This window comes from Oncorhynchus mykiss, chromosome 1, assembly GCF_057628025.1.
Source record: "Oncorhynchus mykiss isolate SJ-2025 chromosome 1, ASM5762802v1, whole genome shotgun sequence".
Classification (NCBI taxonomy): Eukaryota; Metazoa; Chordata; class Actinopteri; order Salmoniformes; family Salmonidae; genus Oncorhynchus; species Oncorhynchus mykiss.
In genome coordinates, this window is record NC_143022.1 from 243,160 (window position 1) to 260,886 (window position 17,727).

Genomic DNA, 17,727 nt, shown 5'->3' on the forward strand with positions numbered 1-17,727 from the left:
TGCTGTCTACTAACTACTAGTTAATGTTGGGCTACACAGTCTGACCCTGCTGTCTACTAACTACTAGTTCATGTAGGGCTACACAGTCTGACCGAACCCTGCTGTCTACTAACTACTAGTTCATGTAGGGCTACACAGTCTGACCCTGCTGTCTACTAACTACTGGTTAATGTAGGGCTACACAGTCTGACCCTGCAGTCTACTAACTACTAGCTCATGTAGGGCTACACAGTCTGACCCTGCTGTCTACTAACTACTAGCTCATGAAGGGCTACACAGTCTGACCCTGCTGTCTACTAACTACTAGTTCATGTAGGGCTACACAGTCTGACCCTGCTGTCTACTAACTACTAGCTCATGTAGGGCTACACAGTCTGACCCTGCTGTCTACTAACTACTAGCTCATGTAGGGCTACACAGTCTGACCCTGCTGTCTACTAACTACTAACTCATGAAGGGCAACACAGTCTGATCCTGCTGTCTACTAACTACTAGTTCATGTAGAGCTACACAGTCTGACCCTGCTGTCTACTAACTACTAGCTCATGTAGGGCTACACAGTCTGACCCTGCTGTCTACTAACTACAAGTTAATGTAGGACTACACAGTCTGACCCTGCTGTCTACTAACTACTAGCTCATGTAGGGCTATACAGTCTGACCTGCTGTCTACTAACTACTAGCTCATGTAGGGCTACACAGTCTGACCCTGCAGTCTACTAACTACTAGCTCATGTAGGGCTACACAGTTTGACCCTGCTGTCTACTAACTACTAGCTCATGTAGGGCTACACAGTCTGACCCTGCTGTCTACTAACTACTAGCTCATGTAGGGCTACACAGTCTGACCCTGCTGTCTACTAACTACTAGCTCATGTAGGGCTGCACAGTCTGATCCTGCTGTCTACTAACTACTAGCTCATTAAGGGCTACACAATCTGACCCTGCTGTCTACACAGTCTGACCCTGCTGTCTACTAACTACTAGCTCATGTAGGGCTACACAGTCTGACCCTGCTGCCTACTAACTACTAGCTCATGTAGGGCTACAGGGCTACTCACACAGGGCTACAAAGTCTGACCCTAACCCTGCTGTCTACTAACTACTAGCTCATGTAGGACTACACAGTCTGACCCTGCTGCCTACTAACTACTAGCTCATGTAGGGCTACAGGGCTACTCACACAGGGCTACACAGTCTGACCCTAACCCTGCTGTCTACTAACTACTAGCTCATGTAGGACTACACAGTCTGACCCTGCTGTCTACTAACTACTAGCTCATGTAGGGCTACACAGTCTGACCCTGCTGTCTACTAACTACTAGTTCATGTAGGGCTACACAGTCTGACCCTGCTGTCTACTAACTACTAGCTCATGTAGGGCTACACAGTCTGACCCTGCTGCCTACTAACTACTATCTCATGTAGGGCTACACAGTCTGACCCGAACCCTGCTCTCTACTAACTACTAGCTCATGTATGACTACACAGTCTGACCCCGACCATGCTGTCTACTAACTACTAGCTCATGTAGGGCTACACAGTCTGACCCTGCTGTCTACTAACTACTAGTTCATGTAGGGCTACACAGTCTGACCGAACCCTGCTGTCTACTAACTACTAGTTCATGTAGGGCTACACAGTCTGACCCTGCTGTCTACTAACTACTAGCTCATGTAGGGCTACACAGTCTGACCCTGCTGTCTACTAACTACTAACTCATGAAGGGCTACACAGTCTGACCCTGCTGTCTACTAACTACTAGCTCATGTAGGGCTACACAGTCTGACCCTGCTGTCTACTAACTACTAACTCATGAAGGGCTACACAGTCTGACCCTGCTGTCTACTAACTACTAGCTCATGTAGGGCTACACAGTCTGACCCTGCTGTCTACTAACTACAAGTTAATGTAGGGCTACACAGTCTGACCCTGCTGTCTATTAACTACTAGCTCATGTAGGGCTGCACAGTCTGATCCTGCTGTCTACTAACTACTAGCTCATGTAGGGCTACAGTCTGACCCTGCTGTCTACACAGTCTGACCCTGCTGTCTACTAACTACTAGCTCATGTAGGGCTACACAGTCTGACCCTGCTGCCTACTAACTACTAGCTCATGTAGGGCTACACAGTCTGACCCTGCTGCCTACTAACTACTAGCTCATGTAGGGCTACACAGTCTGACCCGAACCCTGCGGTCTACTAACTACTAGCTCATGTAGGACTACACAGTCTGACCCTGACCCTGCTGCCTACTAACTACTAGCTCATGTAGGGCTACACAGTCTGACCCGAACCCTGCTGTCTACTAACTACTAGCTCATGTAGGACTACACAGTCTGACCCTGACCCTGCTGTCTACTAACTACTAGCTCATGTAGGGCTACATAGCCTGACCGAACCCTGCTGTCTACTAACTACTAGCTCATGTAGGACTACACAGTCTGACCCTGACCCTGCTGTCTACTAACTACTAGCTCATGTAGGGCTACATAGCCTGACCGAACCCTGCTGTCTACTAACTACTAGCTCATGTAGGGCTACACAGTCTGACCCTGCTGTCTACTAACTACTAGCTCATGTAGGGCTACACAGTCTGACCCTGCTGTCTACTAACTACTAGCTCATGTAGGGCTACACAGTCTGATCCCGACCCTGCTGTTCCTATACAATACCATCTTGCCTAAAACAATCAAACATCCTGTATTTTGGTATATTTTTTTGGTTCAGGTTAATTACCTACATCAGTGTTTAGAAGTGGTAATGATGGGTCTCAGAAAAGGATAGTTGATGTCATTATATGAAAGATCTTACCTTGTGTCTGCACTTCAGGACCACTCCATAGGCACCTGGTGGAGAGAGCAGTACTTTAAAATATCATCAGGCACTCCATTTTAACTTACACAGCAACACTGTAGACCTCCTGACCTAAAGCTTCCCTGTTTGTTGTTAACAACATGACCTTCAGCAGCTAGTTTATTCAGATAAACAGAGAGTATCAACCAACAGCCTGGTCACATGAAATGCTGACAGGATGAATGTAGAACATGGCGGGACGTCTGCCCGTATCGGTAGACGTGGTTCAGAAGAGAGCCTAGAACTGCTTATTAAGTTGACCATGCAAAGTGGTCAGACAGTGACAGTACATTGGACCGGTTCTAATAGCTCAGTGTTGAGGTGCTTACAGTACACAGATGAATGAAGCCTGAGCTACGCCTTGGCAACGCCTTGGCAAAGTTTTCAGATGAATCCATAAATATGAGCCCAGTGATTCCTTCCTGCCTACTGTCCCCTTTCAGAAGAGAGAGCTCATTCTGTGTCTGGCTCCTCTATTATGGAGAAGGAAGTCCCTCACTGTGGCTAACTGCAGCTAACTACACCGGTAGAAATGGAATGCACCAGAGAGACAGGCACAGGGACAACCTGAACAAGAGAATATTTGCTCGCCCTCTGTTTGATAAAGAGAGAGAATGATGCAAAGCCAGCCTGGCACCATGTGGTGCTGCTGTCCAATCAGCCCTGATTAATCAACATGAACGCAGCCAAACCTACAGTGCCTTGCGAAAGTATTCGGCCCCCTTGAACTTTGCGACCTTTTGCCACATTTCAGGCTTCAAACATAAAGATATAAAACTGTATTTTTTTGTGAAGAATCAACAACAAGTGGGACACAATCATGAAGTGGAACGACATTTATTGGATGTTTCAAACTTGTTTAACAAATCAAAAACTGAAAAATTGGGCGTGCAAAATTATTTAGTTAGTCTCAGAGGTCCGTTAAAAGCGCAGAGAGCATCATGAAGAACAAGGAACACACCAGGCAGGTCCGAGATACTGTTGTGAGGAAGTTTAAATCCTGATTTGGATACAAAAAGATTTCCCAAGCTTTAAACATCCCAAGGAGCACTGTGCAAGCGATAATATTGAAATGGAAGGACCTGGTCGTCCCTCTAAACTTTCAGCTCATACAAGGAGAAGACTGATCAGAGATGCAGCCAAGAGGCCCATGATCACTCTGGATGAACTGCAGAGATCTACAGCTGAGGTGGGAGACTCTGTCCATAGGACAACAATCAGTCGTATATTGCACAAATCTGGCCATTATGGAAGAGTGGCAAGAAGAAAGCCATTTCTTAAAGATATCCATAAAAAGTGTCGTTTAAAGTTTGCCACAAGCCACCTGGGAGACACACCAAACATGTGGAAGAAGGTGCTCCGGTCAGATGAAACCAAAATTGAACTTTTTGGCAACAATGCAAAAAGTTGTTTGGCGTAAAAGCAACACAGCTCATCACCCTGAACACACCATCCCCACTGTCAAACATGGTGGTGGCAGCATCATGGTTTGGGCCTGCTTTTCTTCAGCAGGGACTAGGAAGATGGTTAAAATTGATGGGAAGATGGATGGAGCCAAATACAGGACCATTCTGGAAGAAAACCTGATGGAGTCTGCAAAAGACCTGAGACTGGGACGGAGATTTGTCTTCCAACAAGACAATGATCCAAAACATAAAGCAAAATCTACAATGGAATGGTTCAAAAATAAACATATCCAGGTGTTAGAATGGCCAAGTCAAAGTCCAGACCTGAATCCAATCGAGAATCTGTGGAAAGAACTGAAAACTGCTGTTCACAAATGCTCTCCATCCAACCTCACTGAGCTCGAGCTGTTCTGCAAGGAGGAATGGGAAAGAATTTCAGTCTCTCGATATGCAAAACTGATAGAGACATACCCCAAGCGACTTACAGCTGTAATCACAGCAAAAGGTGGCGCTACAAAGTATTAACTTAAGGGGGCTGAATAATTTTGCACGCCCAATTTTTCGGTTTTTGATTTGTTAAAAAAGTTTGAAATATCCAATAAATGTCGTTCCACTTCAAGATTGTGTCCCACTTGTTGTTGATTCTTCACAAAAAAATACAGTTTTATATCTTTATGTTTGAATCCTGAAATGTGGCAAAAGGTCGCAAAGTTCAAGGGGGCCGAATACTTTCGCAAGGCACTGTACATAATGCCAGTTGTAACCTATCTGAAATGGACCATTTATTTAGTTCTGTCAAGAGAGTGAGAGAGAGAAAGCAGCTAGGTCACAACACTCAACCTCTCGCTTGTGAAATAAAGCACGAAAACTGCATGATCATGTTATTGTTAAATTGTTTAGGGGATGGGTAGAGGGGATGGGGCTGGGGAAGGGACTGGGTAGAGGGGAAGGGGCTGAGGAAGGGACTGGGTAGAGGGCATGGGGCTGGGTAAGGGACTGGGTAGAGGGGATGGTGCTGGGTAAGGGACTGGGTAGAGGGGATGGGGCTGGGTAAGGGACTGGGTAGTGAGGATGGGGCTGGGGGAGGGGCTGGGTAGAGGGGATGGGGCTGGGGAAGGGACTGGGTAGAAGGGATGGGGCTGGGGAAGGGACTGGGTAGAAGGGATGGAACTGGGGAAGGGACTGGGTAGAGGGGAAGGGACAAGGTAGAGGGAATGGGGCTGGGGAAGGGACTGGGTAGAGGGGATGGGGCTGGGTAAGGGGATGGGACTGGGTAGAGGGGATGGGGCTGGGGAAGGGACTGGGTAGAGGGGATGGGGATGGGTAAGGGACTGGGTAGAAGGGATGGAACTGGGGAAGGGACTGGGTAGAGGGGAAGGGACTGGGTAGAGGGGATGGGACTGGGTAGAGGGGATGGGACTGGGTAGAGGGATGGGACTGGGTAGAGGGGATGGGGCTGGGGAGGGACTGGGTAAGGGGATGGGGCTGGGTAGAGGGGAAGCGGCTGGGGATGGGGCTGGGTAGAGGGGATGGGGCTGGGGAAGGGACTGGGTAGAGGGGATGGGGCTGGGGAAGGGACTGGGTAGAGGGGATGGGGCTGGGGAAGGGACTGGGTAGAGGGGATGGGGCTGGGGAAGAGGCTGGGTAGAGGGGATGGGGCTGGGGAAGGGGCTGGGTAGAAGGGATGGGGCTGGGGAAGGGGCTGGGTAGAGGGGATGGGGCTGGGGAGGGGGCTGGGTAAGGGGATGGGGCTGGGGAAGGGACTGGGTAGAGGGGATGGGGCTGGGGAAGGGACTGGGTAGAGGGGATGGGGCTGGGGAAGGGACTGGGTAGCGGGATGGGGCTGGGGAAGGGACTGGGTAGAGGGGATGGGGCTGGGGAAGGGACTGGGTAGAGGGGATGGGGTTGGGGAAGGGACTGGGTAGAGGGATGGGGTTAGGGAAGGGACTGGGTAGAGGGGATGGGGCTGGGGAAGGGACTGGGTAGAGGGGATAGGGTTGGGGAAGGGACTGGGTAGAAGGACTGGGTAGAGGGGAAGGGACTGGGTAGAGGGGATGGGACTGGGTAGAGGGGATGGGACTGGGTAGAGGGGATGGGACTGGGGAAGGGACTGGGTAGAGGGGATGGGGCTGGGGAAGAGGCTGGGTAGAGGGGATGGGGCTGGGGAAGGGACTGGGTAGAGGGGCTGGGGAAGAGGCTGGGTAAAGGGGATGGGTAGAGGGGATGGGGCTGGGGAAGGGGCTGGGTAAGGGGATGGGGCTGGGGAAGGGACTGGGTAGAGGGGATGGAGCTGGGGAGGGGACTGGGTAGAGGGGATGGGGTTGGGGAAGGGACTGCGTAGAGGGATGGGGTTAGGGAAGGGACTGGGTAGAGGGGATGGGGCTGGGGAAGGGACTGGGTAGAGGGGATGGGGTTGGGGAAGGGACTGGGTAGAGGGATGGGGTTGGGGAAGGGACTGGGTAGAGGGACTGGGTAGAGGGGAAGGGACTGGGTAGAGGGGATGGGACTGGGTAGAGGGGATGGGACTGGGTAGAGGGGATGGGGCTTGGTAGAGGGGAAGGGACTGGGTAGAGGGGATGGGACTGGGGAAGGGACTGGGTAGAGGGGATGGGGCTGGGGAAGGGACTGGGTAGAGGGGAAGTGACTGGGTAGAGGGGATGGGACTGGGTAGAGGGGATGGGGCTGGGTAGAGGGATGGGACTCGGTAGAGGGGATGGGGCTGGGGAGGGACTGGGTAAGGGGATGGGGCTGGGTAGAGGGGAAGCGGCTGGGGATGGGGCTGGGTAGAGGGGATGGGGCTGGGGAAGGGACTGGGTAGAGGGGATGGGGCTGGGGAAGGGACTGGGTAGAGGGGATGGGGCTGGGGAAGAGGCTGGGTAGAGGGGATGGGGCAGGGGAAGGGGCTGGGTAGAAGGGATGGGGCTGGGGAAGGGGCTGGGTAGAGGGGATGGGGCTGGGGAAGGGGCTGGGTAAGGGGATGGGGCTGGGGAAGGGACTGGGTAGAGGGGATGGGGCTGGGGAAGGGACTGGGTAGAGGGGATGGGGTTGGGGAAGGGACTGGGTAGAGGGATGGGGTTGGGGAAGGGACTGGGTAGAGGGACTGGGTAGAGGGGAAGGGACTGGGTAGAGGGGATGGGACTGGGGAAAGGACTGGGTAGAGGGGATGGGGCTGGGGAAGAGGCTGGGTAGAGGGGATGGGGCTGGGGAAGGGACTGGGTAGAGGGGATGGGGCTGGGGAAGGGGCTGGGTAGAGGGGATGGGTAGAGGGGATGGGGCTGGGGAAGGGGCTGGGTAAGGGGATGGGGCTGGGGAAGGGACTGGGTAGAGGGGATGGGGCTGGGTAGAGGGGAAGCGGCTGGGGATGGGGCTGGGTAGAGGGGATGGGGCTGGGGAAGGGACTGGGTAGAGGGGATGGGGCTGGGGAAGGGACTGGGTAGAGGGGATGGGGTTGGGGAAGGGACTGGGTAGAGGGATGGGGTTGGGGAAGGGACTGGGTAGAGGGACTGGGTAGAGGGGAAGGGACTGGGTAGAGGGGATGGGACTGGGGAAAGGACTGGGTAGAGGGGATGGGGCTGGGGAAGAGGCTGGGTAGAGGGGATGGGGCTGGGGAAGGGACTGGGTAGAGGGGATGGGGCTGGGGAAGGGGCTGGGTAGAGGGGATGGGTAGAGGGGATGGGGCTGGGGAAGGGGCTGGGTAAGGGGATGGGGCTGGGGAAGGGACTGGGTAGAGGGGATGGGGCTGGGTAGAGGGGAAGCGGCTGGGGATGGGGCTGGGTAGAGGGGATGGGGCTGGGGAAGGGACTGGGTAGAGGGGATGGGGCTGGGGAAGGGACTGGGTAGAGGGGATGGGGCTGGGGAAGGGACTGGGTAGAGGGGATGGGGCTGGGGAAGGGACTGGGTAGAGGGGATGGGGCTGGGGAAGAGGCTGGGTAGAGGGGATGGGGCTGGGGAAGGGGCTGGGTAGAAGGGATGGGGCTGGGGAAGGGGCTGGGTAGAGGGGATGGGGCTGGGGAGGGGGCTGGGTAAGGGGATGGGGCTGGGGAAGGGACTGGGTAGAGGGGATGGGGCTGGGGAAGGGACTGGGTAGAGGGGATGGGGCTGGGGAAGGGACTGGGTAGCGGGATGGGGCTGGGGAAGGGACTGGGTAGAGGGGATGGGGTTGGGGAAGGGACTGGGTAGAGGGATGGGGTTGGGGAAGGGACTGGGTAGAGGGACTGGGTACAGGGGAAGGGACTGGGTAGAGGGGATGGGACTGGGTAGAGGGGATGGGGCTGGGGAAGGGACTGGGTAGAGGGGATGGGGCTGGGGAAGGGACTGGGTAGAGGGGATGGGGCTGGGGAAGGGGCTGGGTAGAGGGGATGGGGCTGGGGAAGGGGCTGGGTAGAGGGGATGGGGCTGGGGAAGGGACTGGGTAGAGGGGATGGGGTTGGGGAAGGGACTGGGTAGAGGGATGGGGTTAGGGAAGGGACTGGGTAGAGGGATGGGGTTAGGGAAGGGACTGGGTAGAGGGGATGGGGCTGGGGAAGGGACTGGGTAGAGGGGATGGGGTTGGGGAAGGGACTGGGTAGAGGGACTGGGTAGAGGGGAAGGGACTGGGTAGAGGGGATGGGACTGGGTAGAGGGGATGGGACTGGGTAGAGGGGATGGGGCTGGGGAAGGGACTGGGTAGAGGGGCTGGGGAAGGGGCTGGGTAGAGGGGATGGGGCTGGGGAAGGGACTGGGTAGAGGGGCTGGGGAAGGGGCTGGGTAGAGGGGATGGGTAGAGGGGATGGGGCTGGGGAAGGGGCTGGGTAAGGGGATGGGGCTGGGGAAGGGACTGGGTAGAGGGGATGGGGCTGGGGAAGGGACTGGGTAGAGGGGATGGGGTTGGGGAAGGGACTGCGTAGAGGGATGGGGTTAGGGAAGGGACTGGGTAGAGGGGATGGGGCTGGGGAAGGGACTGGGTAGAGGGGATGGGGTTGGGGAAGGGACTGGGTAGAGGGATGGGGTTGGGGAAGGGACTGGGTAGAGGGACTGGGTAGAGGGGAAGGGACTGGGTAGAGGGGATGGGACTGGGTAGAGGGGATGGGACTGGGTAGAGGGGATGGGACTGGGTAGAGGGGATGGGACTGGGTAGAGGGGATGGGACTGGGGAAGGGACTGGGTAGAGGGGATGGGGCTGGGGAAGGGACTGGGTAGAGGGGAAGTGACTGGGTAGAGGGGATGGGACTGGGTAGAGGGGATGGGGCTGGGTAGAGGGATGGGACTCGGTAGAGGGGATGGGGCTGGGGAGGGACTGGGTAAGGGGATGGGGCTGGGTAGAGGGGAAGCGGCTGGGGATGGGGCTGGGTAGAGGGGATGGGGCTGAAGAAGGGACTGGGTAGAGGGGATGGGGCTGGGGAAGGGACTGGGTAGAGGGGATGGGGCTGGGGAAGAGGCTGGGTAGAGGGGATGGGGCAGGGGAAGGGGCTGGGTAGAAGGGATGGGGCTGGGGAAGGGGCTGGGTAGAAGGGATGGGGCTGGGGAAGGGGCTGGGTAGAGGGGATGGGGCTGGGGAAGGGGCTGGGTAGAGGGGATGGGGCTGGGGAAGGGACTGGGTAGAGGGGATGGGGCTGGGGAAGGGACTGGGTAGAGGGGATGGGGTTGGGGAAGGGACTGGGTAGAGGGATGGGGTTGGGGAAGGGACTGGGTAGAGGGACTGGGTAGAGGGGAAGGGACTGGGTAGAGGGGATGGGACTGGGGAAAGGACTGGGTAGAGGGGATGGGGCTGGGGAAGAGGCTGGGTAGAGGGGATGGGGCTGGGGAAGGGACTGGGTAGAGGGGATGGGGCTGGGGAAGGGGCTGGGTAGAGGGGATGGGTAGAGGGGATGGGGCTGGGGAAGGGGCTGGGTAAGGGGATGGGGCTGGGGAAGGGACTGGGTAGAGGGGATGGGGCTGGGGAAGGGACTGGGTAGAGGGGGTGGGGTTGGGGAAGGGACTGCGTAGAGGGATGGGGCTATTAGGGAAGGGACTGGGTAGAGGGGATGGGGCTGGGGAAGGGACTGGGTAGAGGGGATGGGGTTGGGGAAGGGACTGGGTAGAGGGATGGGGTTGGGGAAGGGACTGGGTAGAGGGACTGGGTAGAGGGGAAGGGACTGGGTAGAGGGGATGGGACTGGGTAGAGGGGATGGGACTGGGTAGAGGGGATGGGGCTTGGTAGAGGGGAAGGGACTGGGTAGAGGGGATGGGACTGGGGAAGGGACTGGGTAGAGGGGATGGGGCTGGGGAAGGGACTGGGTAGAGGGGATGGGGCTGGGGAAGGGACTGGGTAGAGGGGATGGGGCTGGGGCTGGGGAAGGGACTGGGTAAGGGGATGGGGCGGGGGAAGGGACTGGGTAGAGGGGAACTGCAGGAAACCAACAACATGAGCGAGAAAGACATGTTACCATGGCTGGCTGGCTGGCTGGCACAATATCTCGTTCCAGTATTATGTAGCCTAGTCCGAAAAAATGTTCTGATTTCTATTAGAGGTCGACCGATTATGATTTTTCAACACCGATACCTCGGCCGATTTTTATTTATTAATTTGTAATAATGACAATTACAACAATACTGAATGAACACTTATTTTAACTTAATATAATACATCAATAAAATCAATTTAGCATCAAGTAAATAATGAAACATGTTCAATTTTCTTTTCAAAGTTTTGGAGAAGAAAGTAAAAGTGCAATATGTGCTATGTAAGAAAGCTAACGTTTAAGTTCCTTGCTCAGAACATGAGAACATATGAAAGCTGGTGGTTCCTTTTAACATGAGTCTTCAATATTCCAAGGTAAAAAGTTTTAGGTCGTAGTTATTATAGGAATTATAGGACTATTTCCCTCTGTACCATTTGTATTTCATTTACCTTTGACTATTGGATGTTCTTATATGCACTTTAGTATTGCAAGTATAACAGTATAGCTTCCGTCCCTCTCCTCGCTCCTCCCTGGGCTTGAAATTGGCCTTAATTAATCGGCCATTCCAATTAATCGGTCAACCTCTAATTTCTATAGTGCTTCATGATCCATAACCATAAGCAGGCGCGCCGGCACACACACATACAGAGGCTTTCTAACAATTCTGTGGGTAAGGTAGTAACGTAGCTAGTGATCTTACCTTCACCTACGATCCCAAGGACTTCAAATTTATTCATCACATCACCAACGTCAGAGTTCTTCATGAAGTTAAAAGGCAGCTGGGGTGAGGTCCAAGGTGGGGTCAGAGAGGTGTCCCAGCTAGAGGAGGGGGGTCTGGGCTGGTCTCCTGGATCCTGGGAGGGGTTGACTACCAGTGGGCCTCAGGACGCGACACATTCTCCTTTCAATGGTTTTCCCTCACCAGATCATCCTCACCTGGACACAGAAGAAGTCACAACAATGAGCAGAGGAATCGAACATAATTAGGCTAACTTTTTAGGTCTGAAAACACCTGGCCAACTTTTATGAGTGAGCTATCCCTTTAAGTGCTGACTGTTCATGAACACCTCCTCTCCTCATCTCCCACATAGCTGTGGGTTCAGTATGCAGAATCCAGAGCTAAAATAAACCAGGCAGGCAGCATCCTAGTACAGTCAACATGACTCTGCTGCTCCCTCTCTCTCCACTAACTGACAGGCTCAGATCAGAAGGCTACAGGTGATTATAGGTGGTGGCTGATCTCCTGCAACTAAGCTCTGCAAACAGCTGAACACACAACACAGATGATCCTTCCTCTTTTGTTTCAGCAGCAACCGCTGCACAATGTGAACAGGAATGCAGTGAGCAGTGTAGAAGATCATGCCTTCATTTGGTTTCCAACAACAGGATGAATCATGCGTGGTAATGGACAGAGTCAGTGGAATTCAACACCTTCAAATCAGCTGGCAAATTATCCTCACCAGCACGGTGTTACTGAACACAGACTACAAGAGAAAAACAGATATGCTCCTGAAAATAAACATCTGGATTATATAAGAAAATTAGGGAACAATTGTTGCCAATGACAACAAGGAGACCTATTATTTTATACAACGGGTGGGTCTAATCCTGAATGCTGATTGGTTAAAAGCTCATTCCAGCCGATGTCTATTCCAGAAGTTACCACCGGTTAAATCTATGATGTTAAAATGTCTATTTACTCTGTTCCATCTGACTGCACAATCCACTGTCTCATCAGCCCAGCCAGGCAATTTATAAACTTGATCCACACTATAAAAAGCATCTAGACATTATCTCACATTTCCTTTAGACTAACATTTAGTTTAACAGTGGAGATGTGTATCAACCTTGCTGTCTGTCTCGCAGACATTTGCAATGTTGTTTCAATATTCAAATTCGATCTCCAGCTTTCCCATAGTAATTAACGTGTCGGGAGTCGGGACAAGACAGACAGCCAGGCAGCGTTTCTCAGCCAGTCGAAATCATGAATCAGCTGGCAAAATGTTAAATCAAATCAAATTGTATGTCACATGCGCCAAATACAACAGGTGTTGTAAGGTGTTTCACCTTACAGTGAAATGCTTAATTACAAGCCCTTAATTAAGAAAAATAAGTGTTAAGAAAGTATTTACTAAAATAAACTGAAGTAAAAAAGAAAAATAACTAATAATTAAAGAGCAACAATAAAATAACAGTAGCGAGGCTACTGCTACTCTCTCTTCATCATATACTGTATGCATAGTCACTTTAACCATATCTACATGTGCATACTACCTCAATCAGCCTGACTAAACGGTGTCTGTGTGTAGCCTCTCTACTGTATACAGCCTCTCTACTGTATACAGCCTCTCTACTGTATACAGCCTCTCTACTGTATACAGCCTCTCTACTGTATACAGCCTCGTTACTGTATACAGCCTCGTTACTGTATACAGCCTCTCTACTGTATACAGCCTCTCTACTGTATACAGCCTCTCTACTGTATACAGCCTCGTTACTGTATACAGCCTTGTTATTGTATACAACCTCTACTGTATACAGCCTCTCTACTGTATACAGCCTCTCTACTGTATACAGCCTCTCTACTGTATACAGCCTCGTTACTGTATACAGCCTCTCTACTGTATACAGCCTCTCTACTGTATACAGCCTCTCTACTGTATACAGCCTCTCTACTGTATACAGCCTCTCTACTGTATACAGCCTTGTTATTGTATACAACCTCTACTGTATACAGCCTCTCTACTGTATACAGCCTCTCTACTGTATACAGCCTCTCTACTGTATACAGCCTCTCTACTGTATATAGCCTCTCTACTGTATATAGCCTCTCTACTGTATATAACCTCTCTACTGTATACAGCCTCTCTACTGTATACAGCCTCTCTACTGTATACAGCCTCTCTACTGTATACAGCCTCTCTACTGTATACAGCCTTGTTACTGTTATTGTTCACTGTCTTTTTGTTTTTATTGTCGTTGTTACTGTCGTTGTTTTTATTTCTTTAGAATAATGCCAAGAGTGTGCAAAGCTGTCAGCAAGGCAAAGGGTGGCTCCTTTGAAGAATCTCAAATATATTTGGATTTGTTTAACACTTTTTTTGGTTACTAAATGATTCCATGTGTTTTTTTCACTATTATTCTACAATGTAGAAAATAGTATAAAAATAAAGAAAAACCCTGGAATGAGTAGGTGTTCTAGAACCCTGGAATGAGTAGGTGTTCTAGAACCCTGGAATGAGTAGGTGTTCTAGAACCCTGGAATGAGTAGGTGTTCTAGAACCCTGGAATGAGTAGGTGTTCTAGAACCCTGGAATGAGTAGGTGTGTCCAAACATTTGACTGATAGTGCACATGGATATATTTAAAGAAATGTAAATTGATAAAAAGGTCAAACAAAACGAAGTGCAGCTAGTTTGTAGTCTTTCCAGCTTTAGTTTGAGGTGATTGTGTTAGCTGTGTTGTTGGCTAGCTCCTCTCAACAACAGTTTCCTGACGAGAGAGCACATTTTCTACGCCAGGTGAAATCACGCCTCATTAGGTCATCGTTATGGATGTATACAAATAAATGTCACTAGAAAAAAAATTAAACAAATGCAGCTACTGTAGTTATTCTTTCTGACGTTTGACGTGACTGTGAGTTAGCCGTAGTTGGCTAGCTAGCAAGCAAAGTAGGCTACTCCTATACAGTACAGACCTATTAGTATTAAAACCTTGTAACCCTACTCCTATACAGTACATACCTATTCGTAATGAATCCTGGAAACCCTACTCCTCCTATACAGTACATACCTATTCGTAATGAATCCTGGAAACCCTACTCCTCCTATACAGTACATACCTATTCGTAATGAATCCTGGAAACCCTACTCCTCCTATACAGTACAGACCTATTCGTAATGAAACCTGGAAACCCTACTCTTATACAGTACATACCTATTAGTAATGAAACCATACAGTAGGCTACTCCTATACAGTACAGACCTATTAGTATTAAAACCTTGTAACCCTACTCCTATACAGTACAGACCTATTAGTAATGAATCCTGGAAACCCTACTCCTCCTATACAGTACAGACCTATTAGTAATGAATCCTGGAAACCCTACTCCTCCTATACAGTACAGACCTATTAGTAATGAATCCTGGAAACCCTACTCCTCCTATACAGTACAGACCTATTAGCAATGAATCCTGGAAACCCTACTCCTCCTATACAGTACAGACCTATTAGTAATGAATCCTGGAAACCCTACTCCTCCTATACAGTACAGACCTATTAGTAATGAATCCTGGAAACCCTACTCCTCCTATACAGTACAGACCTATTAGTAATGAATCCTGGAAACCCTACTCCTCCTATACAGTACAGACCTATTAGTAATGAATCCTGGAAACCCTACTCCTCCTATACAGTACAGACCTATTAGTATTAAAACCTTGTAATCCTACTCCTATACAGTACATACCTATTCGTAATGAATCCTGGAAACCCTACTCCTCCTATACAGTACAGACCTATTAGTAATGAATCCTGGAAACCCTACTCCTCCTGTACAGTACATACCTATTAGTAATGAATCCTGGAAACCCTACTCCTCCTATACAGTACATACCTATTAGTAATGAATCCTGGAAACCCTACTCTTATACAGTACATACCTATTAGTAATGAATCCTGGAAACCCTACTCCTCCTATACAGTACAGACCTATTAGTAATGAATCCTGGAAACCCTACTCCTCCTATACAGTACAGACCTATTAGTAATGAATCCTGGAAACCCTACTCCTCCTATACAGTACAGACCTATTAGTAATGAATCCTGGAAACCCTACTCCTCCTATACAGTACAGACCTATTAGTAATGAAACCTGGAAACCCTACTCCTATGCAGTGCAGGCCTATTAGTATTAAAACCTTGTAACCCTATTCCTATACAGTACAGACCTATTAGTAATGAATCCTGGAAACCCTACTCCTCCTATACAGTACAGACCTATTAGTAATGAAACCTGGAAACCCTACTCCTATACAGTACAGACCTATTAGTATTAAAACCTTGTAATCCTACTCCTATACAGTACATACCTATTAGTAATGAAACCTGGAAACCCTACTCCTCCTATACAGTACAGACCTATTAGTAATGAATCCTGGAAACCCTACTCCTCCTATACAGTACATACCTATTAGTAATGAATCCTGGAAACCCTACTCTTATACAGTACATACCTATTAGTAATGAATCCTGGAAACCCTACTCCTCCTATACAGTACATACCTATTAGTAATGAATCCTGGAAACCCTACTCCTCCTATACAGTACAGACCTATTAGTAATGAAACCTGGAAACCCTACTCCTATGCAGTGCAGGCCTATTAGTATTAAAACCTTGTAACCCTATTCCTATACAGTACAGACCTATTAGTAATGAATCCTGGAAACCCTACTCCTCCTATACAGTACAGACCTATTAGTAATGAAACCTGGAAACCCTACTCCTATACAGTACAGACCTATTAGTATTAAAACCTTGTAATCCTACTCCTATACAGTACATACCTATTAGTAATGAAACCTGGAAACCCTACTCCTATGCAGTGCAGGCCTATTAGTAATTGGATTATAGGTTAATTGTATGAAGCTACATGTTAAATATCCACAGTCAGGCTAGACCTAGACAATAGTTCAGCCATAACTCAAATCAATGTGTTCAAAAGGTCCGTTAGAGCCTGTGTGTGTGTGTGTGTGTGTGTGTGTGTGTGTGTGTGTGTGTGTGTGTGTGTGTGTGTGTGTGTGTGTGTGTGTGTGTGTGTGTGTGTGTGTGTGTGTGTGTGTGTGTGATGCAAGTAGGCTAGCAGGAGCATGTTTTTTAACCCACACATATTACTGTACTGGGTGTCAGGCAGCTAGAGAGCTCTCTATCATATCAATACTAGACAGCTAAACAACATAAGAAAACAAAGAACAAGAAAATCCAACACGAGAACATTGCACTTAACGTTACACAGTACAGGATTGACATTATGCCCTTGATCTAACGTTAGCTTGCTAGCCACACAGATCCAGCATCGAGTAACCTAACTACGTGCTCTACAGAGGGGATACTACGCACTAAATGCCTAAATAAAACGGCTGATAAAAACACGTCATCTTAAACGTACGGTATTTTCCTACCTACTCAGTATTTCTAATGGACGACAAAAAAAACGTTACTCACTCAGTGTTTGTAAAGTGATGAACTGGACCCATAGTCCACATCCAAGGCAGGAATTTTAATTGCAGCAACAGTAAGCCTCCGCTTGACAACACCACCAAGTAACGCTGCCAAGCAACAGTTTTGAGTGACGTAACGCTATCCAGTCAAAATGGACTAGGGTTCATTATACCAACGCCTTCCTTGTGTGAAACCAATGAAGGTGCGGAAAATACTGTGAGGGTTAAATGGGCGGGACATACTTCTGACAATAACGTCAGTTCACCAAAAAAGTCGTCAATAAAGTTATTTTGTACATAATTATCAACATTTTGATTTAGACCTAATTAATAATTTAATTCGAAAATGTTTGTTGTTTTACCATAAGAGGGATCCTACTCGGTGGCATATATTTAGTAGATCAAAATCCAGTTATCTATGGTTCTACGTTAACACGGAGTCAGACAATAGCAACGATTTCCTTTTTTCATCTTCAATTAATTCATGCAGAGAAAGTAATCCTAGTAGCTATCTGTAGAAGTGTTGTAAAATTCCTCACATTCTTATGCCCCCACCTGGCCTAAAGGTGACATCACAGGCAGCCAAGCCAAAGAGTTTTAAATAAGTTTTCCACTAAAGTTTTCCATCCTCTCTGGACAAGCTACTACCTTTACAGAACTCGCCATAATGTCTACAGTCAATAACAGTAAGTACAGACTAAAACTGGCAAAGACAAGCTACATGGTCTCATAAAAGGTTATCACTCATTTAGATGTGAAAAAATGTACTATCATTGCAAACTGTAAGTATTGTTAGCAGTGGTGTAAAGTACTTAGGTAATTTATTTT

At 49.5% G+C, this 17,727-nt stretch overlaps 1 protein-coding gene across 5 annotated transcripts in view; it reads right to left on the minus strand.

Annotated features, from left to right (window-relative positions):
- The window catches only part of LOC110523943 (cyclin-dependent kinase-like 5), a 185,318-nt gene extending 168,229 nt beyond the window's left edge, over positions 1-17,089 (minus strand). For all 5 annotated transcript variants that reach the window (XR_016489292.1, XR_016489228.1, XM_036980806.2 and 2 more), the window contains exons 1-3: positions 16,904-17,089; positions 11,382-11,617; positions 2,815-2,849 (exon numbers count right to left, since the gene is read on the minus strand). Coding sequence is in view for 3 of the 5 variants with exons in the window: in XM_036980806.2 (XP_036836701.2) it covers positions 2,815-2,849; positions 11,382-11,445 (99 nt within the window). In the remaining 2 variants the exon portion in view is untranslated. The remainder of the gene's footprint in view (positions 1-2,814; positions 2,850-11,381; positions 11,618-16,903) is intronic.
- Positions 17,090-17,727: the final 638 nt, after the last annotated feature.